A 25,005-nucleotide genomic window follows, 5' to 3' on the forward strand; every position below is an offset into this window, starting at 1 on the left:
ATAGGAAGTCTGCAGACGATCGTTCTCTCACACCGATCTTATTATAGGAAGTCTACAGACGATCGTTCTCTCGCACCGATCTTATCAGAGGAAGACTGCAGACGATCGTTCTCTCGCACCGATCTTATTATAGGAAGTCTACAGACGATCGTTCTCTCACACCGATCTTATTATAGGAAGTCTACAGACGATCGTTCTCTCACACCGATCTTATTATAGGAAGTCTGCAGACGATCGTTCTCTCGCACCGATCTTATTATAGGAAGTCTGCAGACGATCGTTCTCTCACACCGATCTTATTATAGGAAGACAAGTCTACAGACGATCGTTCTCTCACACCGATCTTATTATAGGAAGTCTGCAGACGATCGTTCTCTCACACCGATCTTATTATAGGAAGACAAGTCTACAGACGATCGTTCTCTCACACCGATCTTATTATAGGAAGTCTACAGACGATCGTTCTCTCGCACCGATCTTATTATAGGAAGTCTGCAGACGATCGTTCTCTCGCACCGATCTTATTATAGGAAGTCTGCAGACGATCGTTCTCTCACACCGATCTTATTATAGGAAGTCTGCAGACGATCGTTCTCTCACACCGATCTTATTATAGGAAGTCTGCAGACGATCGTTCTCTCACACCGATCTTATTATAGGAAGTCTACAGACGATCGTTCTCTCACACCGATCTTATTATAGGAAGTCTGCAGACGATCGTTCTCTCACACCGATCTTATTATAGGAAGACAAGTCTACAGACGATCGTTCTCTCACACCGATCTTATTATAGGAAGTCTACAGACGATCGTTCTCTCACACCGATCTTATTATAGGAAGACAAGTCTACAGACGATCGTTCTCTCACACCGATCTTATTATAGGAAGTCTACAGACGATCGTTCTCTCACACCGATCTTATTATAGGAAGTCTGCAGACGATCGTTCTCTCACACCGATCTTATTATAGGAAGTCTGCAGACGATCGTTCTCTCGCACCGATCTTATTATAGGAAGTCTGCAGACGATCGTTCTCTCACACCGATCTTATTATAGGAAGACAAGTCTACAGACGATCGTTCTCTCGCACCGATCTTATTATAGGAAGTCTGCAGACGATCGTTCTCTCACACCGATCTTATTATAGGAAGTCTACAGACGATCGTTCTCTCGCACCGATCTTATCAGAGGAAGACTGCAGACGATCGTTCTCTCGCACCGATCTTATTATAGGAAGTCTACAGACGATCGTTCTCTCACACCGATCTTATTATAGGAAGTCTACAGACGATCGTTCTCTCACACCGATCTTATTATAGGAAGTCTGCAGACGATCGTTCTCTCACACCGATCTTATTATAGGAAGACAAGTCTACAGACGATCGTTCTCTCACACCGATCTTATTATAGGAAGTCTACAGACGATCGTTCTCTCACACCGATCTTATTATAGGAAGTCTGCAGACGATCGTTCTCTCACACCGATCTTATTATAGGAAGACAAGTCTACAGACGATCGTTCTCTCACACCGATCTTATTATAGGAAGTCTACAGACGATCGTTCTCTCACACCGATCTTATTATAGGAAGTCTGCAGACGATCGTTCTCTCACACCGATCTTATTATAGGAAGTCTGCAGACGATCGTTCTCTCGCACCGATCTTATTATAGGAAGTCTGCAGACGATCGTTCTCTCGCACCGATCTTATTATAGGAAGACAAGTCTACAGACGATCGTTCTCTCGCACCGATCTTATTATAGGAAGACTGCAGACGATCGTTCTCTCGCACCGATCTTATTATAGGAAGTCTACAGACGATCGTTCTCTCACACCGATCTTATTATAGGAAGTCTACAGACGATCGTTCTCTCACACCGATCTTATTATAGGAAGTCTACAGACGATCGTTCTCTCGCACCGATCTTATTATAGGAAGTCTGCAGACGATCGTTCTCTCACACCGATCTTATTATAGGAAGTCTACAGACGATCGTTCTCTCACTACCGATCTTATTATAGGAAGTCTGCAGACGATCGTTCTCTCACACCGATCTTATTATAGGAAGTCTGCAGACGATCGTTCTCTCACACCGATCTTATTATAGGAAGACAAGTCTACAGACGATCGTTCTCTCGCACCGATCTTATTATAGGAAGTCTGCAGACGATCGTTCTCTCACACCGATCTTATTATAGGAAGTCTACAGACGATCGTTCTCTCGCACCGATCTTATCAGAGGAAGACTGCAGACGATCGTTCTCTCGCACCGATCTTATTATAGGAAGTCTACAGACGATCGTTCTCTCACACCGATCTTATTATAGGAAGTCTACAGACGATCGTTCTCTCACACCGATCTTACTATAGGAAGTCTACAGACGATCGTTCTCTCGCACCGATCTTATCAGAGGAAGACTGCAGACGATCGTTCTCTCGCACCGATCTTATTATAGGAAGTCTACAGACGATCGTTCTCTCACACCGATCTTATTATAGGAAGTCTGCAGACGATCGTTCTCTCGCACCGATCTTATTATAGGAAGTCTGCAGACGATCGTTCTCTCACACCGATCTTATTATAGGAAGACAAGTCTACAGACGATCGTTCTCTCGCACCGATCTTATTATAGGAAGTCTGCAGACGATCGTTCTCTCACACCGATCTTATTATAGGAAGTCTACAGACGATCGTTCTCTCGCACCGATCTTATCAGAGGAAGACTGCAGACGATCGTTCTCTCGCACCGATCTTATTATAGGAAGTCTACAGACGATCGTTCTCTCACACCGATCTTATTATAGGAAGTCTACAGACGATCGTTCTCTCACACCGATCTTATTATAGGAAGTCTGCAGACGATCGTTCTCTCACACCGATCTTATTATAGGAAGACAAGTCTACAGACGATCGTTCTCTCACACCGATCTTATTATAGGAAGTCTACAGACGATCGTTCTCTCACACCGATCTTATTATAGGAAGTCTGCAGACGATCGTTCTCTCACACCGATCTTATTATAGGAAGACAAGTCTACAGACGATCGTTCTCTCACACCGATCTTATTATAGGAAGTCTACAGACGATCGTTCTCTCACACCGATCTTATTATAGGAAGTCTGCAGACGATCGTTCTCTCACACCGATCTTATTATAGGAAGTCTGCAGACGATCGTTCTCTCGCACCGATCTTATTATAGGAAGTCTGCAGACGATCGTTCTCTCGCACCGATCTTATTATAGGAAGTCTGCAGACGATCGTTCTCTCGCACCGATCTTATTATAGGAAGACAAGTCTACAGACGATCGTTCTCTCGCACCGATCTTATTATAGGAAGACTGCAGACGATCGTTCTCTCGCACCGATCTTATTATAGGAAGTCTACAGACGATCGTTCTCTCACACCGATCTTATTATAGGAAGTCTACAGACGATCGTTCTCTCGCACCGATCTTATTATAGGAAGTCTGCAGACGATCGTTCTCTCACACCGATCTTATTATAGGAAGTCTGCAGACGATCGTTCTCTCGCACCGATCTTATTATAGGAAGTCTGCAGACGATCGTTCTCTCGCACCGATCTTATTATAGGAAGTCTGCAGACGATCGTTCTCTCACACCGATCTTATTATAGGAAGACAAGTCTACAGACGATCGTTCTCTCGCACCGATCTTATTATAGGAAGACTGCAGACGATCGTTCTCTCACACCGATCTTATTATAGGAAGTCTACAGACGATCGTTCTCTCACACCGATCTTATTATAGGAAGTCTACAGACGATCGTTCTCTCACACCGATCTTATTATAGGAAGTCTGCAGACGATCGTTCTCTCGCACCGATCTTATTATAGGAAGTCTGCAGACGATCGTTCTCTCACACCGATCTTATTATAGGAAGTCTACAGACGATCGTTCTCTCACACCGATCTTATTATAGGAAGTCTACAGACGATCGTTCTCTCACACCGATCTTATTATAGGAAGTCTGCAGACGATCGTTCTCTCACACCGATCTTATTATAGGAAGTCTACAGACGATCGTTCTCTCGCACCGATCTTATTATAGGAAGTCTGCAGACGATCGTTCTCTCACACCGATCTTATTATAGGAAGTCTGCAGACGATCGTTCTCTCGCACCGATCTTATTATAGGAAGTCTGCAGACGATCGTTCTCTCACACCGATCTTATTATAGGAAGTCTACAGACGATCGTTCTCTCACACCGATCTTATTATAGGAAGTCTACAGACGATCGTTCTCTCGCACCGATCTTATTATAGGAAGTCTGCAGACGATCGTTCTCTCACACCGATCTTATTATAGGAAGTCTGCAGACGATCGTTCTCTCACACCGATCTTACTATAGGAAGTCTACAGACGATCGTTCTCTCGCACCGATCTTATTATAGGAAGTCTGCAGACGATCGTTCTCTCACACCGATCTTATTATAGGAAGACAAGTCTACAGACGATCGTTCTCTCGCACCGATCTTATTATAGGAAGTCTGCAGACGATCGTTCTCTCACACCGATCTTATTATAGGAAGTCTGCAGACGATCGTTCTCTCGCACCGATCTTATTATAGGAAGTCTGCAGACGATCGTTCTCTCACACCGATCTTATTATAGGAAGTCTGCAGACGATCGTTCTCTCGCACCGATCTTATCAGAGGAAGTCTGCAGACGATCGTTCTCTCACACCGATCTTATTATAGGAAGTCTACAGACGATCGTTCTCTCGCACCGATCTTATTATAGGAAGTCTACAGACGATCGTTCTCTCACACCGATCTTATTATAGGAAGTCTAGACGATCGTTCTCTCACACCGATCTTATTATAGGAAGTCTGCAGACGATCGTTCTCTCACACCGATCTTATTATAGGAAGTCTACAGACGATCGTTCTCTCACACCGATCTTATTATAGGAAGTCTACAGACGATCGTTCTCTCGCACCGATCTTATTATAGGAAGTCTACAGACGATCGTTCTCTCGCACCGATCTTATTATAGGAAGTCTGCAGACGATCGTTCTCTCACACCGATCTTATTATAGGAAGACAAGTCTACAGACGATCGTTCTCTCGCACCGATCTTATTATAGGAAGTCTGCAGACGATCGTTCTCTCACACCGATCTTATTATAGGAAGTCTGCAGACGATCGTTCTCTCACACCGATCTTATTATAGGAAGTCTGCAGACGATCGTTCTCTCGCACCGATCTTATCAGAGGAAGTCTGCAGACGATCGTTCTCTCGCACCGATCTTATTATAGGAAGTCTACAGACGATCGTTCTCTCACACCGATCTTATTATAGGAAGTCTAGACGATCGTTCTCTCACACCGATCTTATTATAGGAAGTCTGCAGACGATCGTTCTCTCACACCGATCTTATTATAGGAAGTCTACAGACGATCGTTCTCTCACACCGATCTTATTATAGGAAGTCTACAGACGATCGTTCTCTCGCACCGATCTTATTATAGGAAGTCTACAGACGATCGTTCTCTCACACCGATCTTATTATAGGAAGTCTGCAGACGATCGTTCTCTCACACCGATCTTATTATAGGAAGTCTACAGACGATCGTTCTCTCACACCGATCTTATTATAGGAAGACAAGTCTGCAGACGATCGTTCTCTCACACCGATCTTATTATAGGAAGTCTGCAGACGATCGTTCTCTCACACCGATCTTATTATAGGAAGTCTGCAGACGATCGTTCTCTCGCACCGATCTTATTATAGGAAGTCTGCAGACGATCGTTCTCTCACACCGATCTTATTATAGGAAGTCTACAGACGATCGTTCTCTCACACCGATCTTATTATAGGAAGTCTACAGACGATCGTTCTCTCGCACCGATCTTATTATAGGAAGTCTACAGACGATCGTTCTCTCGCACCGATCTTATTATAGGAAGTCTGCAGACGATCGTTCTCTCACACCGATCTTATTATAGGAAGACAAGTCTACAGACGATCGTTCTCTCGCACCGATCTTATTATAGGAAGTCTGCAGACGATCGTTCTCTCACACCGATCTTATTATAGGAAGTCTGCAGACGATCGTTCTCTCACACCGATCTTATTATAGGAAGTCTGCAGACGATCGTTCTCTCGCACCGATCTTATCAGAGGAAGTCTGCAGACGATCGTTCTCTCGCACCGATCTTATTATAGGAAGTCTACAGACGATCGTTCTCTCACACCGATCTTATTATAGGAAGTCTAGACGATCGTTCTCTCACACCGATCTTATTATAGGAAGTCTGCAGACGATCGTTCTCTCACACCGATCTTATTATAGGAAGTCTACAGACGATCGTTCTCTCACACCGATCTTATTATAGGAAGTCTACAGACGATCGTTCTCTCGCACCGATCTTATTATAGGAAGTCTACAGACGATCGTTCTCTCACACCGATCTTATTATAGGAAGTCTGCAGACGATCGTTCTCTCACACCGATCTTATTATAGGAAGTCTACAGACGATCGTTCTCTCACACCGATCTTATTATAGGAAGACAAGTCTGCAGACGATCGTTCTCTCACACCGATCTTATTATAGGAAGTCTGCAGACGATCGTTCTCTCGCACCGATCTTATTATAGGAAGTCTACAGACGATCGATCTCTCACTACCGATCTTATTATAGGAAGTCTGCAGACGATCGTTCTCTCGCACCGATCTTATTATAGGAAGTCTACAGACGATCGTTCTCTCACACCGATCTTATTATAGGAAGTCTACAGACGATCGTTCTCTCACACCGATCTTATTATAGGAAGTCTGCAGACGATCGTTCTCTCACACCGATCTTATTATAGGAAGTCTACAGACGATCGTTCTCTCACACCGATCTTATTATAGGAAGTCTACAGACGATCGTTCTCTCGCACCGATCTTATTATAGGAAGTCTGCAGACGATCGTTCTCTCGCACCGATCTTATTATAGGAAGTCTGCAGACGATCGTTCTCTCACACCGATCTTATAGGAAGACAAGTCTACAGACGATCGTTCTCTCACACCGATCTTATTATAGGAAGTCTACAGACGATCGTTCTCTCGCACCGATCTTATTATAGGAAGTCTACAGACGATCGTTCTCTCACACCGATCTTATTATAGGAAGTCTGCAGACGATCGTTCTCTCACACCGATCTTATTATAGGAAGTCTACAGACGATCGTTCTCTCACACCGATCTTATTATAGGAAGACAAGTCTGCAGACGATCGTTCTCTCACACCGATCTTATTATAGGAAGTCTGCAGACGATCGTTCTCTCGCACCGATCTTATTATAGGAAGTCTGCAGACGATCGTTCTCTCACACCGATCTTATTATAGGAAGTCTACAGACGATCGTTCTCTCACACCGATCTTATTATAGGAAGTCTACAGACGATCGTTCTCTCGCACCGATCTTATTATAGGAAGTCTACAGACGATCGTTCTCTCGCACCGATCTTATTATAGGAAGTCTGCAGACGATCGTTCTCTCACACCGATCTTATTATAGGAAGACAAGTCTACAGACGATCGTTCTCTCGCACCGATCTTATTATAGGAAGTCTGCAGACGATCGTTCTCTCACACCGATCTTATTATAGGAAGTCTGCAGACGATCGTTCTCTCACACCGATCTTATTATAGGAAGTCTGCAGACGATCGTTCTCTCGCACCGATCTTATCAGAGGAAGTCTGCAGACGATCGTTCTCTCGCACCGATCTTATTATAGGAAGTCTACAGACGATCGTTCTCTCACACCGATCTTATTATAGGAAGTCTAGACGATCGTTCTCTCACACCGATCTTATTATAGGAAGTCTGCAGACGATCGTTCTCTCACACCGATCTTATTATAGGAAGTCTACAGACGATCGTTCTCTCACACCGATCTTATTATAGGAAGTCTACAGACGATCGTTCTCTCGCACCGATCTTATTATAGGAAGTCTACAGACGATCGTTCTCTCACACCGATCTTATTATAGGAAGTCTGCAGACGATCGTTCTCTCACACCGATCTTATTATAGGAAGTCTACAGACGATCGTTCTCTCACACCGATCTTATTATAGGAAGACAAGTCTGCAGACGATCGTTCTCTCACACCGATCTTATTATAGGAAGTCTGCAGACGATCGTTCTCTCGCACCGATCTTATTATAGGAAGTCTACAGACGATCGATCTCTCACTACCGATCTTATTATAGGAAGTCTGCAGACGATCGTTCTCTCGCACCGATCTTATTATAGGAAGTCTACAGACGATCGTTCTCTCACACCGATCTTATTATAGGAAGTCTACAGACGATCGTTCTCTCACACCGATCTTATTATAGGAAGTCTGCAGACGATCGTTCTCTCACACCGATCTTATTATAGGAAGTCTACAGACGATCGTTCTCTCACACCGATCTTATTATAGGAAGTCTACAGACGATCGTTCTCTCGCACCGATCTTATTATAGGAAGTCTGCAGACGATCGTTCTCTCGCACCGATCTTATTATAGGAAGTCTGCAGACGATCGTTCTCTCACACCGATCTTATAGGAAGACAAGTCTACAGACGATCGTTCTCTCACACCGATCTTATTATAGGAAGTCTGTGGTCTGGTTGTCCCCGTGTTCTTGTTGGTACCATAAATCTCCCATCCCTGAGCCAAGTCTTTGTCCTTGGCAGGATCCCGTCTACCCAAACCGGCCGGGCGACTATCAGACCTCAGAACTTTCACGCTTTGTTCAGACTCGGCGCGGTGAGGGACGGCGGTCTGTGTGCCAGGCACGCCCGTTGTGCCGCAGCTTTCGAAGCATGCCGTGTACAGGATGGCATCCCGAGGCGTGGCCCCAGAGCTGCACATTACATAACAAGTCACAGAGCGTTCCAGGAATCACCCAACATGTGCGCGGGGCCCTTATGTAATGTGTACAGAGACGGGCCAATCACAGAGCGGGGCCCTTATGTGTACAGAGACGGGCCAATCAGAGAGCGGGGCCCTTATGTGTACAGAGACGGGCCAATCAGAGAGCGGGGCCCTTATGTGTACAGAGACGGACCCAATTGGAGAGCGGGGCCCTAATGTGTACAGAGACGGACCCAATTGGATAGTGGGGCCCTTATGTAATGTGTACAGAGACGGGCCAGAGAGCGGGGCCCTTATGTAATGTGTACAGAGACGGGCCAATCAGAGAGCGGGGCCCTTATGTGTACAGAGACGGGCACAATTGGATAGTGGGGCCCTTATGTAATGTGTAGACATGGGCCCAATCAGAGAGCGGGGCCCCAGGAATACACACCTGGTTCTCATGGCACGGGCCCTGGCAGTACTCCGTCAGGCTCTCCAGCGTCTGGTTAATGAGGGCCACGTTCTTCTCGTTGATATAGAGGCCCAGCAGGCCCAGGCCCCCCGTGGTGCTGCCGCAGATACAGTCCAGGAACTGCAGCGTCTCGCACACCAGGTTGTAGTTGGTCTTGTTGTTCTGGCAGCGCAGGAAGTTCTGGAGAAATAAAAAAACGCAATAAATGTGACTGGAAATTGGTTTGCGTCTCTGCCCCTCCCACAATGGAGATATTCCCCCAGTAGTTTGTGTCTCTGCCCCTCCCACAATGGGGATTTCCTGCAGTAGTTTGTGTCTCTGCCCCTCCCACAATGGGGATTTCCTGCAGTAGTTTGTGTCTCTGCCCCTCCCACAATGGGGAGATTTCCTGCAGTAGTTTGTGTCTCTGCCCCTCCCACAATGGGGAGATTTCCTGCAGTAGTTGGTGTCTCTGCCCCTCCCACAATGGGGAGATTTCCCTGCAGTAGTTTGGGTCTCTGCCCCTCCCACAATGGGGAGATTTCCTGCAGTAGTTTGTGTCTCTGCCCCTCCCACAATGGGGAGATTCCCTGCAGTAGTTTGTGTCTCTGCCCCTCCCACAATGGTGAGATTTCCTGCAGTAGTTTGTGTCTCTGCCCCTCCCACAATGAGGAGATTTCCTGCAGTAGTTTGTGTCTCTGCCCCTCCCACAATGGGGAGATTTCCTGCAGTAGTTTGTGTCTCTGCCCCTCCCACAATGGGGAGATTTCCTGCAGTAGTTTGTGTCTCTGCCCCTCCCACAATAGGGAGATTTCCCTGCAGTAGTTTGTGTCTCTGCCCCTCCCACAATGGGGAGATTTCCTGCAGTAGTTTGTGTCTCTGCCCCTCCCACAATGATGAGATTTCCTGCAGTAGTTTGTGTCTCTGCCCCTCCCACAATGGGGAGGTTTCCTGCAGTAGTTTGTGTCTCTGCCCCTCCCACAATGGGGAGATTTCCTGCAGTAGTTTGTGTCTCTGCCCCTCCCACAATAGGGAGATTTCCCTGCAGTAGTTTGTGTCTCTGCCCCTCCCACAATGGGGAGGTTTCCTGCAGTAGTTTGTGTCTCTGCCCCTCCCACAATGGGGAGATCTCCTGCAGTAGTTTGTGTCTCTGCTCCTCCCACAATGGGGAGATTTCCTGCAGTAGTTTGTGTCTCTGCCCCTCCCACAATGGGGAGATTTCCTGCAGTAGTTTGTGTCTCTGCCCCTCCCACAATGGGGAGGTTTCCTGCAGTAGTTTGTGTCTCTGCTCCTCCCACCATGGGGAGATTTCCTGCAGTAGTTTGTGTCTCTGCCCCTCCCACAATAGGGAGATTTCCCTGCAGTAGTTTGTGTCTCTGCCCCTCCCACAATGGTGAGATTTCCTGCAGTAGTTTGTGTCTCTGCCCCTCCCACAATGGGGAGATTTCCTGCAGTAGTTTGTGTCTCTGCCCCTCCCACAATGGGGAGATTTCCTGCAGTAGTTTGTGTCTCTGCCCCTCCCACAATAGGGAGATTTCCCTGCAGTAGTTTGTGTCTCTGCCCCTCCCACAATGGGGAGATTTCCTGCAGTAGTTTGTGTCTCTGCCCCTCCCACAATGGGGAGATTTCCTGCAGTAGTTTGTGTCTCTGCCCCTCCCACAATGAGGAGATTTCCTGCAGTAGTTTGTGTCACTGCCCCTCCCACAATGGGGAGATTTCCTGCAGTAGTTTGTGTCTCTGCTCCTCCCACAATGAGGAGATTTCCTGCAGTAGTTTGTGTCTCTGCCCCTCCCACAATGGGGAGATTTCCTGCAGTAGTTTGTGTCTCTGCCCCTCCCACAATGGTGAGATTTCCTGCAGTAGTTTGTGTCTCTGCCCCTCCCACAATAGGGAGATTTCCCTGCAGTAGTTTGTGTCTCTGCCCCTCCCACAATGAGGAGATTTCCTGCAGTAGTCTGTGTCTCTGCCCCTCCCACAATGGGGATTTCCTGCAGTAGTTTGTGTCTCTGCCCCTCCCACAATGAGGAGATTTCCCGCAGTAGTTTGTGTCTCTGCCCCTCCCACAATGGTGAGATTTCCTGCAGTAGTTTGTGTCTCTGCCCCTCCCACAGTGGTGAGATTTCCTGCAGTAGTTTGTGTCTCTGCCCCTCCCACAATGGGGAGATTTCCTGCAGTAGTTTGTGTCTCTGCCCCTCCCACAATGGGGAGATTTCCTGCAGTAGTTTGTGTCTCTGCCCCTCCCACAATGGGGAGATTTCCTGCAGTAGTTTGTGTCTCTGCCCCTCCCACAATAGGGAGATTTCCCTGCAGTAGTTTGTGTCTCTGCCCCTCCCACAATGGGGAGATTTCCCTGCAGTAGTTTGTGTCTCTGCCCCACCCACAATGGTGAGATTTCCTGCAGTAGTTTGTGTCTCTGCCCCTCCCACAATGGGGAGATTTCCTGCAGTAGTTTGTGTCTCTGCCCCTCCCACAATGGGGAGATTTCCCCCAGTAGTTTGTGTCTCTGCCCCTCCCACAATGATGAGATTTCCTGCAGTAGTTTGTGTCTCTGCCCCTCCCACAATGGGGAGATTTCCTGCAGTAGTTTGTGTCTCTGCCCCTCCCACAATGGGGAGATTTCCCCCAGTAGTTTGTGTCTCTGCCCCTCCCACAATGGGGAGATTCCCTGCAGTAGTTTGTGTCTCTGCCCCTCCCACAATGGGGAGACTTGCCCCACCCCCTCCAATCACAACTTACCTGCAGGTCCCTGTTGTGGTTCTCGCAGAGCAGCTGTAGGAAGCGCAGGATTGGCTGCATGATGGCGATGATGGGGCTCATTTCCAGCTCGTCCCGCCCTTTCTCGGCCAATCCCCCCTCGTTGGCGGAGAAATGATCGTCGGGGTCGGCTTCCCGGCGGAAAGAGTTGAACGCCTTCTTGGTGGCGACAGTGGCCTCCATCAGCTGATCCTTCGCCTCTTCCGTGATCTGCAAACCGGCCTCCAGGACTGGAGAGAGAAAATTCCCCACACGTTACAAAAACCTCCTCCAATCAGTGACTAGGTCTCCCCTCCCCCAATGATCAGACTGTACATTGTAACTTTGCCTAGCTTGAGATGTCACCAGTCTGCTGCAGATAAAAGCAAGCATTTCCTCAGTCTCTCCCCCGCCCCCCCCCCATCAATGAGCAGACCTCAACATAGAAATTCACAAGGTTAGAAGATGCCGTGGCGGGGGGGGGGGGGGGGGCGCAGCTTAAGATTTACCAGAGGGAGTGACCCCTTTCTAATGAAATGGGGGCGGGGACTACATGTTATTACCGCCCACAACTGCAAACCAAATTTAACCCATTCAGAATATTGCCTCCCATTGGGCTGGACTTCCCTTCATTAGCCCCTCCCCCTTCATTAGCCCCTCCCCACCTCTCTTGCGGTGCGGGGTCTCCCTCTCAGATTGCTCCTCATCGCGCTTCTTGCTGCCGAGGTCGCTGGTGTTCACCGTCACGGTGGCTTTGATTTCCTGATGGGCGACTTTTATCCGATCGAAGAAAACTTTAAAGAACTTCTCCGACTTCTTGTCCTCGGTGAGGCGGCAGAAGAAGGAATGCTGCGGAGAGGAGGGAACAGCGTTGTCACATGGTTCTGATAGGGTGGCGGGATGGGAGGGGGCGGGGATGGGAAGGTCCAGATGGGAGGCGGGGATGGGAAGGTCCAGATGGGAGGCGGGGAGGGGAAGGTCCAGATGGGGGGGGCGGGGATGGGAAGGTCCAGATGGGGGGGGGCGGGGATGGGAAGGTCCAGATGGGGGGGGGGGCGGGGATGGGAAGGGTCCAGATGGGGATATGGGGGGAGGTGGGGGATGGGAAGGTCCAGATGGGAGGTGGGGATGGGGGGGGGCGGGGATGGGAAGGGTCCAGATGGGGGGGGGGGGGGGGAGGCAGGGATGGGAAGGGTCCAGATGGGGATATGGGGGGAGGTGGGGGATGGGAAGGTCCAGATGGGAGGCGGGATGGGGGAAGGTCCAGATAGGAGGTGCAATGGGAAGGTCCGGATGGGATGACTGAGGAGCACTATTTGTATATCAGCCATTAAAGAAGTTGTAAACTTCAGACATGAAATCTGAACAAAGCACATCCCCCTATAGTGTGTACTTGTCTCATTACAGAGCACCGAGTGCCATTTCTGTCTGCTGCCTCCTTCCTCTGCATGAGTCACTTTTGACAAGTTTTCCTGACACCAAGAGATGAAAGGTGACAGGGGAGGGAGCTTCAACACACAGCCTGTGATTGACAACCTCAGCTCTGTTCCAATCAGCTCTCACTGAGCTTCTGCAGGGTGCAACTTCAGCTCATCACCCCTCCGATTCATGAATGAAGGGCTCCTGGCTGACATCTCCATGGGGTATTTTTATTATCTGCACCTGACGGACCTGAAATGGTTCTGTTGCTCCTCCGACCTCAGAAAGACGTCATTAGGAGAGGTCACTATGCCAATGACACCAACAAAGTATGGGGGCCATTAACTTCTAGGGGGGGGGGGCACTATACCAATGAATTGAGGGGATATGCCCACTATCCCCATTATTCGGGGACCATGGTTCCCTGGTGGCCCCTATACCACAGACATTAACCATTTGAGGGACCTCTGGGGTCCACTGCCCCACTGGCACCAACTATTATACTTCTGTTGTATCAATCTATTTTTTTTTACGGTTGGGACATGAAAGGTTTTGGAGGAATGGGCGGCGCCCCGGTCTGAGGAGGGCGGGGGCCCCGGTCTGAGGAGGGCGGGGGCCCCGGTCTGAGGAGGGCGGGGGCCCCGGTCTGAGGAGGGCGGGGGCCCCGGTCTGAGGAGGGCGGGGGCCCCGGTCTGAGGAGGGCGGGGGCCCCGGTCTGAGGAGGGCGGGGGCCCCGGTCTGAGGAGGGCGGGGGCCCCGGTCTGAGGAGGGCGGGGGATCTCTTCTACACCACTGTGCTTTTTCCCTCACCAGCGACTCTATAGCGAGTTTGTGATTCGCTGCACGCTCGCCGGCTCCTTTCTTGTGCAGCGGGTCCGCCGGATAATAAAAACGCACATTGAGTGGGCGCTCTGCATGCGTTTGTCTTTATATTTGTGTTTGCGGACTTCAATACAAACCCCCCCCCCCCCCCCCGCAGGCACAGCGCATCGATCCGTATTGTTGGAGGTGCGCAGTGCTGCAGAGAGCGAATCCAGCAAAGCCCTTTATCTGGGAGAGAGAAGAGTCTCCGGGGGGGGGGGGGGGGGCGGCGCAGCCATGGAAACTGCTGGTCTTGCTCAGCAGAGCGCAGTGACGCACGCAGCACAGCCTGGCACAGAGGGGAATGAGGCCAGCAGCTCATTAAACCTCCTGCCTCCATCCAGCCGATATAAATAGACCTTACATAACCTGCCGCCTGTAGGAGACCGCACACACCTCTCCAGCTGCACAGTGCAGGGACACGAGGATGGGGGGGGGACAATTATCATCAGAGGGCAAAGGGTCCATTCACATCTCCTCCATTCACATTCTGAATAGAATCGAGTGCCAGTCACATCCCTTCCCCCATCTTATATATGAGGTCTCAGCCTTCGAGCCGAAGGGGATGCGCCACACCTTACAACACCAAGGCCCGGGAAATAAGATATACACATCTCTGTGAATAAAAAAAAAATACAAATGCATCTAGTGCTGGGGAAAAAAATGCATATTATAGAATGCTGTTAAATAAAAATTAAAAATTATTATTATAGAATGCTGTAAATTATATATGTATTTTTTCACAGAGATGTCTATATCTCTCCCTACAGAAATTCCGGGGCCTCAATGTTCTGTGCAATATATTTATATATATATATATTTTTATTTTCCACAGCACATTATATATATTAGTACTGTGAAAAAAATTGTGTCTGGGTATGCAATATAAATATAATTTTATATTATATATTTATTATTAAACACACAGTATATTTATTTTGTGTTTTTTTTTCACAGCATTCTATACTCGTATTATAGAATGCTGTGGAAAAAAAAAAAAATATATACTGTGTGTATAAATAAATAATATACAATATAAAATTATATTTACATTGCATACACAGACATTGTGTTTTTTTTTCACAGCATTCTATAATACAAGTATAGAATGCTGTGAAAAAATATAATATATATATTTTTATATTTCACAGCACGTATATATATATATATATATATATATCTCACACACACACACACACACACACACATACAGTATTTATCGGCGTATACCGCGCACTATTTTGCCCTGAAAATCAGGGCAAAATCGTGGGTGTGCGATATACGCCGATACCCGCTTTCCCGCCACGAGTTTGAATACTGCGCCAGCATATACCAAGCGCAGTACACTCGTGAATCTTCGAGCAGTCTCGGCGCCTCTCGCACTGACATCCTGTACGTACAGGACGTCAGCGCGACAGTTGCCGAGCCTGCCCGAAGATACACGTGTACTGCGCTCGGTATATGCCGGCGCAGTATTCAAACTCGTGGCGGGAAGGGCGCCGGACCCGCCGAGGGGGACACCAGACCCGCCGCAGGACGCCGGACCCGCCGAGGGGGACACCAGACCCCCTGCAGAAGGACGCCGGACCCGCCGAAGAGGACACCCGAAGCCGCAGAAGGACGCCGGACCCGACGAGGCCGTCGATGGATGCCGCGCAAGACACCAAAACTAAGTACAAAAAAACTTTTTTTCCCACAGGATTGGGGGCCACTTTAGGGGTGCGCGGTATACGCGGGAGCGCGTTATACCGCGATAAATACAATAATATATATATTACATTTTTGTGCTGTAAAATAGATACTGTGGGCCAGATTCACAAAGAGTTACGCCGGCATATCAGCAGATACGCCGATGTAACTCGGAATCTAAGCCCGTCGTATGTTTAAATGTTTTCTCAAACTGAGATACACTTAACCTCCCTGGCGGTATTCCCGAGCGTGACTCGGGGTTAACATTCAGTGCCAGAAGCGGTAACCCCGAGTCACGCTCGGGGTGCATTTTTTTTTTCCCCCAAAAATTCCTGGCGATCCGGCGGGGGTTTCCCACTGGATCGCCGGTCAGACTAGTCCCGCTGGGGGGGATGCAGAGTGAGCGCAGCGGTGGCTAAACATCCCGGCGATCCAGCGGGGTTTCCCGCTGGATCGCCGGTCAGATGAGTCAGGGGAAATGCAGAGTGAGCGCAGCGGTGGTGTGGTGACATCCCGGCGATCCAGCGGGGTTTCCCGCTGTGATCGCCGGTGAGAGCCCCGGCAGAATGTATTGCAGAGTGAGCGCAGCGGTGTTCTTACCTAATCCCGGTGAGAGCCCCGCTGATGTCTTCTCTGATGTCTCCTCTCTCTTCCGTCTCTGTGAACCGCAGCGCCTCACAGTGGCGGAAGTGGGCGGGAGATTCAAAAAAGTTACAATGTAAAAAAGTAAAACACACACATAAAGTTACATGATACAGTGTAATCTGACAGGATTTCACTGTATCACCTCAGATTTCACCTCAGATTATTCTACAAAAATGGTACCGCTTTTGGAACAAAATTCCAGACAGAATCATACCGCTAGGGAGGTTAAACATGCCTAAGATACGACGGCCTGCGCCGTCGTATCTTAGGGTGCAATATTTACGCTGGGCGCTAGGTGGCGCTTCCATAGAGGTCGGCGTAGAATATCCAAATGAGTCGTTACGCCGATTCACGAAACGTACGCTTGCCCGTCGCAGTAAATTTACGCCGTTTCCGTAAGAGATACGCGGCGTAAAGATAAACATGCCCCCTAGGTGGCGTATCCAATGTCAAGTATGGCCGTCGTTCCCGCGTCGCAATTTGAAAATTTTACGTCGTTTGCGTAACTCGTCCGTGAATGGGGCTGGAAGCCATTTTACGTTCACGTCGAAACCAATGACGTCATTTTGCGCAATGCACGCCGGGAAATTTTAGGGACGGCGCATGCGCAGTACGTTCAGCGTGGGAACGCGCCTAATTTAAATGTTCTACGCCCCCTACCCGGCTCATTTGAATTACGCGGGCTTGCGCCGGGGGGTTTACGATACGCCGCCGCAACTTGACAGGAAAGTTTTCGAGAATAAAGCACTTGCCTGTAAAACTTGCGGCGGCGTAACATAAATGTCATACGCTACGCCGCAGTTTTGCACTATTCTACGTGAATCTGGCCCTGTATGTCTAAATAAATACACACACACACACCATTTGTTTTTCACAACATTCTATAGAATGCTGTGAAAAAACAAAACACAAAATATTCTGTGTTTAAAGATAAATAAATATATCTACAATTATAATGAATGTGTATATTCTCTGTGAAAATAAAATACAAATAGTGCTGTGTGTGATATATTATATAAACACTATTTTGTATTTCATTTCCACAGAGAATATACACAATCACTATAATTAGAGATATATATTTATCTTTAAACATAGTATAATTGTGTTTTTTTCACAGCATTCTAGAATACGAGTATAGAATGTTGTGAAAAAAAAAAAATCAAAAAATATACTGTGTGTGAATATTTATACATACAGTATATATTTTTTTCACAGCACAAACATGTAATTATATATATAAAACATTTTTTTATTTCACAGCATATAGTGTGAAGAATGTATATATATATATATATATATATATATATATATATATATATATATATATATATATATATATATATATATATATATATATATATATATATATATACATACACACACACACACACACACACACACACACACACACACACACACACACACACACACTATCTATCTATCCTTCAATGCGTTTGGCCTCATTCCTCACTTTATACAATTTTCTAATAACTTTTTTTGTGGATCTGGAGAAAGTTCTTTCCCTGGAGATCCCGCCAGCTGGCAGCACTTCCTTAACACCAATGCCTCGCTCTTGGAAGCAGCGTTGTCGGCCTTCCATGTGCGCTCCTTTCATTGGCATTGGGCCGCCTATCGGATAAGCCGATCACCATCCAACACACACACAACGAAGAGTGAAAAATGGATTTGGGATTTACATAAATGCCGGCCGAAAAGTCCCGGCAGGAAGGGAGGAGAAATCTCCCCAGCGGGGCACAGACACCAATAAAAACCCGACAGAGGCTTCCCGGTCTTCTCTCTACAAAGATTTTGCCCCGGAGGGGAGCATTAAAGCAAAGCTGCCCTTTCCCCTGCCGATCCCCGCTCAGCACTCTCTCACCTTTCCTTTGATCCTCCAATACTTTGATCAGACGGCGCCGGGACTTTGATTATAGATTTTTATTGATGTGACCCCTTTGGGGAGATTTACCTCACTTTGTTCCAGACAGGACCGTCTCTGTGGACAGTTCTGAAAAGAACTAAAAAAAGGCAAAAAAATGTACTTTTCATTTTGATGAAGAAAAAAGGGAGGTCATGACCTTCGTCCATTTTTTTTACTTGTGTCCCCATTGGGTAGATTTACAGTCATTTTCTGTCCCATCACCAAAACAGGAAATGAGAAGTGAGGGAACCCCAAATCACCAGAACTAGTGTCCCCTTTGGAAGATTTCCCCTCTATTCCTGGTCTGGGGGGGGGGGGGGGGGGGGCAACCAATCAGCTTCAACCCTTAACTTGTTCAGCCAAGCTTTGAAAATGAATACTAGAAGCCGATTGGATCTCATCTCCGCCCCTGGAAAGGTGTATACAGTCACTAGTTTATTGCATCATAATATACACATGGAACTACTTCTGATGGGATATCATTACATTGTATCTTTCACAGAACTGCTGTGTCCAAAAGTCAGCCGGGTTCTTTAGAGTGTTCACATTTTTTCTGTAAGAGGTAAATGACCCCCCCCCCCCCCCACCAGTCTCCACTGTACTTACCTCCAGGGGCCCCAAACTGTCAGCGGTCCAGCCCCCCGGACCCCAAACTGTCAGCGGTCCAGCCCCCCGGACCCCAAACTGTCAGCGGTCCAGCCCCCCGGACCCCAAACTGTCAGCGGTCCAGCCCCCCGGACCCCAAACTGTCAGCGGTCCAGCCCCCCGGACCCCAAACTGTCAGCGGTCCAGCCCCCCGGACCCCAAACTGTCAGCGGTCCAGCCCCCCGGACCCCAAACTGTCAGCGGTCCAGCCCCCCGGACCCCAAACTGTCAGCGGTCCAGCCCCCCGGACCCCAAACTGTCAGCGGTCCAGCCCCCCGGACCCCAAAGTGTCAGCGGTCCAGCCCACCCGGACCCCAAAGTGTCAGCGGTCCAGCCCACCCGGACCCCAAAGTGTCAGCGGTCCAGCCCACCCGGACCCCAAAGTGTCAGCGGTCCAGCCCACCCGGACCCCAAAGTGTCAGCGGTCCAGCCCACCCAGACCCCAAAGTGTCAGCGGTCCAGCCCACCCAGACCCCAAAGTGTCAGCGGCACCCCTCTGGACCCCACACTGTCAGCAGCCCCCCCCCCCTGGACCCTAAACTGTCAGCAGCCCCCCCTGGACCCGAAAATTTTATTTTTCAAAATGTTTTTTTTTATAGCGCAAAAAAGAACCGCAGAGGTGATCAAATGCCACCAAAAGAAAGTTCTATTTTTGGGGAAAAGGACATCAATTTTGTTTGGGTACAACGTCACACGACCGCGCAATTGTCAGCTAAAGCGACAGTGCCGTATCGCAAAAAATAGCCCGGTCATTAAGGGGGAAAATCTTCCGGTCCACAAGTGGTGAAATAGAAGGGCTGACATTCGGCCACAGCTTGAAGAACGATACAAAGTAATAACGTGTCCTTAGAAGTGACACGCGTGTGCGAAGTGGTTCGTCACGAATGGGAAATTTGCCTTTTAACAAAATATGAGAAAGATTTTTGCCCCGGAGGAGGAAGTTCCTTTCTATTTCGGTCACAAATAACGATGGAGAGGAAAAACATCTTCAATAAACTTGACTCTGAAACATTGAGGGGGGTCATTATGTAGCCCGACACATTACTCCAAAATCTGGGGGGGGGGGGGGGAATATACAGCACAACACCGGACGCTCCTCTTCCTGCACAAGAGCCAACATTGAGGGGGGTCATTATGTAGCCCGACTCATTACTCCAAAATCTGGGGGGGGTATACAGCATAATACCGGACCTTCCTCTTCCCGCACAAGAGCCAACATTGAGGGGGGTCATTATGTAGCCCGACTCATTACTCCAAAATCTGGGGGGGGTATACAGCATAATACCGGACCTTCCTCTTCCCGCACAAGAGCCAACATTGAGGGGGGCTTCACACCACATGCAGTCCAGGGCGTTTTTTCTGCATCAAAGAAGGTTATATGGTTTTCAATGGCGTAGTTCACACCAGTGCTTGCAGTTCGCGCGTTCCAGAAAAAAGCATTTCCTGCGCTGGAACGCACCAAAAACGCACTGGAACACACATCCTTATTTAAGATTAAGAAGAAAGGGGGGGGAATGCACCGGACTACATCAAAAACACGCCAAGAACACGCATGCAGAAAAGCGTTTCTATGGCGTGAACGCGCCCCACACACAGAACAGTTCCTGACTCACGGCTCCGATATTCGGATCTCACCTGAATAGTCGTATTCCCGCCTTCAAGAAGCGCAATCGCCAAAAGGATGCTCTCGTGGAACACGCGGTCAGTGGTGGCGTTCATGATGAGGTCAATGACGAGATCCGAAGCCCCTTCCTTATCGAGGTGGCACTGAACGTCCGACATACTCATCTCCCCTCGGCTTAAACTCCCCGCATTGGAGCCGGCTAAGGGTACAAGAGAATCACATTAGGGTGTTAGTCCCAAAAAATAAAAATCTCCTCCAGAGGACCACAGTCCCACCGACCCCAATGGATAGAAGGGCTCCCCTATGGACCATGGTCCCACTGACACCAATGAATAGAAGGGCTCCCCTATGGACCATGATCCCACTGACACCAATAGAAGGGCTCCCCTATGGACCATGGTCCCACTGACACCAATGAATAGAAGGGCTCCCCTATGGACCATGGTCCCACTGACACCAATGAATAGAAGGGCTCCCCTATAGACCATGGTCCCACTGACACCAATGAATAGAAGGGCTCCTCTATAGACCATGGTCCCACTGACACCAATGGATAGAAGGGCTCCCCTATGGACCATGATCCCACTGACACCAATGAATAGAAGGGCTCCTCTATGGACCATGGTCCCACTGACACCAATGAATAGAAGGGCTCCCCTATGGACCATGGTCCCACTGACACCAATGAATAGAAGGGCTCCCCTATGGACCATGATCCCACTGACACCAATAGAAGGGCTCCCCTATGGACCATGGTCCCACTGACACCAATGAATAGAAGGGCTCCCCTATGGACCATGGTCCCACTGACACCAATGAATAGAAGGGCTCCCCTATAGACCATGGTCCCACTGACACCAATGAATAGAAGGGCTCCCCTATGGACCATGATCCCACTGACACCAATGAATAGAAGGGCTCCCCTATGGACCATGGTCCCACTGACACCAATAGAAGGGCTCCCCTATAGACCATGGTCCCACTGACACCAATGAATAGAAGGGCTCCCCTATGGACCATGGTCCCACTGACACCAATGAATAGAAGGGATCCCCTATAGACCATGGTCCCACTGACACCAATGAATAGAAGGGCTCCCCTATAGACCATGGTCCCACTGACACCAATGAATAGAAGGGCTCCCGTATAGACCATGATCCCACTGACACCAATGGATAGAAGGGCTCCCCTATGGACCATGGTCCCACTGACACCAATGAATAGAAGGGCTCCCCTATGGACCATGATCCCACTGACACCAATAGAAGGGCTCCCCTATGGACCATGGTCCCACTGACACCAATGAATAGAAGGGCTCCCCTATGGACCATGGTCCCACTGACACCAATGAATAGAAGGGCTCCCCTATAGACCATGGTCCCACTGACACCAATGAATAGAAGGGCTCCTCTATAGACCATGGTCCCACTGACACCAATGGATAGAAGGGCTCCCCTATGGACCATGATCCCACTGACACCAATGAATAGAAGGGCTCCTCTATGGACCATGGTCCCACTGACACCAATGAATAGAAGGGCTCCCCTATGGACCATGGTCCCACTGACACCAATGAATAGAAGGGCTCCCCTATGGACCATGATCCCACTGACACCAATAGAAGGGCTCCCCTATGGACCATGGTCCCACTGACACCAATGAATAGAAGGGCTCCCCTATGGACCATGGTCCCACTGACACCAATGAATAGAAGGGCTCCCCTATAGACCATGGTCCCACTGACACCAATGAATAGAAGGGCTCCCCTATGGACCATGATCCCACTGACACCAATGAATAGAAGGGCTCCCCTATGGACCATGGTCCCACTGACACCAATAGAAGGGCTCCCCTATAGACCATGGTCCCACTGACACCAATGAATAGAAGGGCTCCCCTATGGACCATGGTCCCACTGACACCAATGAATAGAAGGGATCCCCTATAGACCATGGTCCCACTGACACCAATGAATAGAAGGGCTCCCCTATAGACCATGGTCCCACTGACACCAATGAATAGAAGGGCTCCCGTATAGACCATGATCCCACTGACACCAATGGATAGAAGGGCTCCCCTATGGACCATGGTCCCACTGACACCAATGAATAGAAGGGCTCCCCTATGGACCATGGTCCCACTGACACCAATGAATAGAAGGGATCCCCTATAGACCATGGTCCCACTGACACCAATGAATAGAAGGGCTCCCCTATAGACCATGGTCCCACTGACACCAATGAATAGAAGGGCTCCCGTATAGACCATGATCCCACTGACACCAATGAATAGAAGGGCTCCCCTATGGACCATGGTCCCACTGACACCAATGAATAGAAGGGCTCCCCTATGGACCATGATCCCACGGACACCAATGAATAGAAGGGCTCCCCTATAGACCATGGTCCCACTGACACCAATGAATAGAAGGGCTCCTCTATAGACCATGGTCCCACTGACACCAATGGATAGAAGGGCTCCCCTATAGACCATGGTCCCACTGACACCAATAGAAGGGCTCCCCTATGGACCATGGTCCCACTGACACCAATGAATAGAAGGGCTCCCCTATGGACCATGGTCCCACTGACACCAATGAATAGAAGGGCTCCCCTATGGACCATGATCCCACGGACACCAATGGATAGAAGGGCTCCCGTATAGACCATGGTCCCACTGACACCAATGAATAGAAGGGCTCCTCTATAGACCATGGTCCCACTGACACCAATGGATAGAAGGGCTCCCCTATAGACCATGGTCCCACTGACACCAATGAATAGAAGGGCTCCTCTATAGACCATGGTCCCACTGACACCAATGGATAGAAGGGCTCCCCTATAGACCATGGTCCCACTGACACCAATAGAAGGGCTCCCCTATGGACCATGGTCCCACTGACACCAATGAATAGAAGGGCTCCCCTATGGACCATGATCCCACGGACACCAATGAATAGAAGGGCTCCCCTATGGACCATGGTCCCACTGACACCAATGAATAGAAGGGCCCCCCTATGGACCATGATCCCACCGACACCAATGAATAGAAGGGCTCCCCTATGGACCATGGTCCCACTGACACCAATGAATAGAAGGGCTCCCCTATGGACCATGGTCCCACTGACACCAATGAATAGAAGGGCTCCTCTATGGACCATGGTCCCACTGACACCAATGAATAGAAGGGCTCCCCTATAGACCATGGTCCCACTGACACCAATGAATAGAAGGGCTCCCCTATGGACAATGGTCCCACTGACACCAATGAATAGAAGGGCTCCCCTATGGACCATGATCCCACTGACACCAATAAATAGAAGGGATCCCCTATGGACCATGATCCCACTGACACCAATGAATATAAGGGCTCCCCTATAGACCATGATCCCACTGACACCAATGAATTGAAGGGCTCCCCTATAGACCATGGTCCCACTGACACCAATGAATAGAAGGGATCCCCTATAGACCATGGTCCCACTGACACCAATGAATAGAAGGGCTCCCCTATAGACCATGGTCCCACTGACACCAATGAATAGAAGGGCTCCCGTATAGACCATGATCCCACTGACACCAATGGATAGAAGGGCTCCCCTATGGACCATGATCCCACCGACACCAATGAATAGAAGGGCCCCCCTATGGACCATGATCCCACCGACACCAATGAATAGAAGGGCTCCCGTATAGACCATGATCCCACTGACACCAATGGATAGAAGGGCTCCCCTATGGACCATGATCCCACCGACACCAATGAATAGAAGGGCTCCCCTATGGACCATGGTCCCACTGACACCAATGAATAGAAGGGCTCCCCTATAGACCATGGTCCCACTGACACCAATGAATAGAAGGGATCCCCTATAGACCATGGTCCCACTGACACCAATGAATAGAAGGGCTCCCCTATAGACCATGGTCCCAGTGACACCAATGAATAGAAGGGCTCCCCTATAGAGCATGATCCCACTGACACCAATGAATAGAAGGGCTCCCGTATAGAGCATGATCCCACTGACACCAATGAATAGAAGGGATCCCCTATGTACCATGATCCCACTGACACCAATGAATAGAAGGGCTCCCCTATGGACCATGATCCCACTGACACCAATGAATAGAAGGGCTCCCCTA

General features: G+C 48.8%; 1 protein-coding gene across 8 annotated transcripts in view; it reads right to left on the minus strand.

Moving 5' to 3' along the window:
- ITPR1 (inositol 1,4,5-trisphosphate receptor type 1) overlaps positions 1 to 25,005 on the minus strand; it is a 208,280-nt gene that overhangs the window by 45,591 nt on the left and 137,684 nt on the right. For all 8 annotated transcript variants that reach the window (XM_040358648.1, XM_040358650.1, XM_040358649.1 and 5 more), the window contains 4 exons: positions 20,875 to 21,062; positions 12,722 to 12,905; positions 12,060 to 12,307; positions 9,324 to 9,524 (listed from right to left, as the gene is read on the minus strand). In XM_040358648.1, the coding sequence (XP_040214582.1) occupies positions 9,324 to 9,524; positions 12,060 to 12,307; positions 12,722 to 12,905; positions 20,875 to 21,062 (821 nt within the window). The remainder of the gene's footprint in view (positions 1 to 9,323; positions 9,525 to 12,059; positions 12,308 to 12,721; positions 12,906 to 20,874; positions 21,063 to 25,005) is intronic.

The sequence above is a fragment of the Rana temporaria genome, chromosome 7 (assembly GCF_905171775.1).
Source record: "Rana temporaria chromosome 7, aRanTem1.1, whole genome shotgun sequence".
NCBI classification, from domain to species: Eukaryota; Metazoa; Chordata; class Amphibia; order Anura; family Ranidae; genus Rana; species Rana temporaria.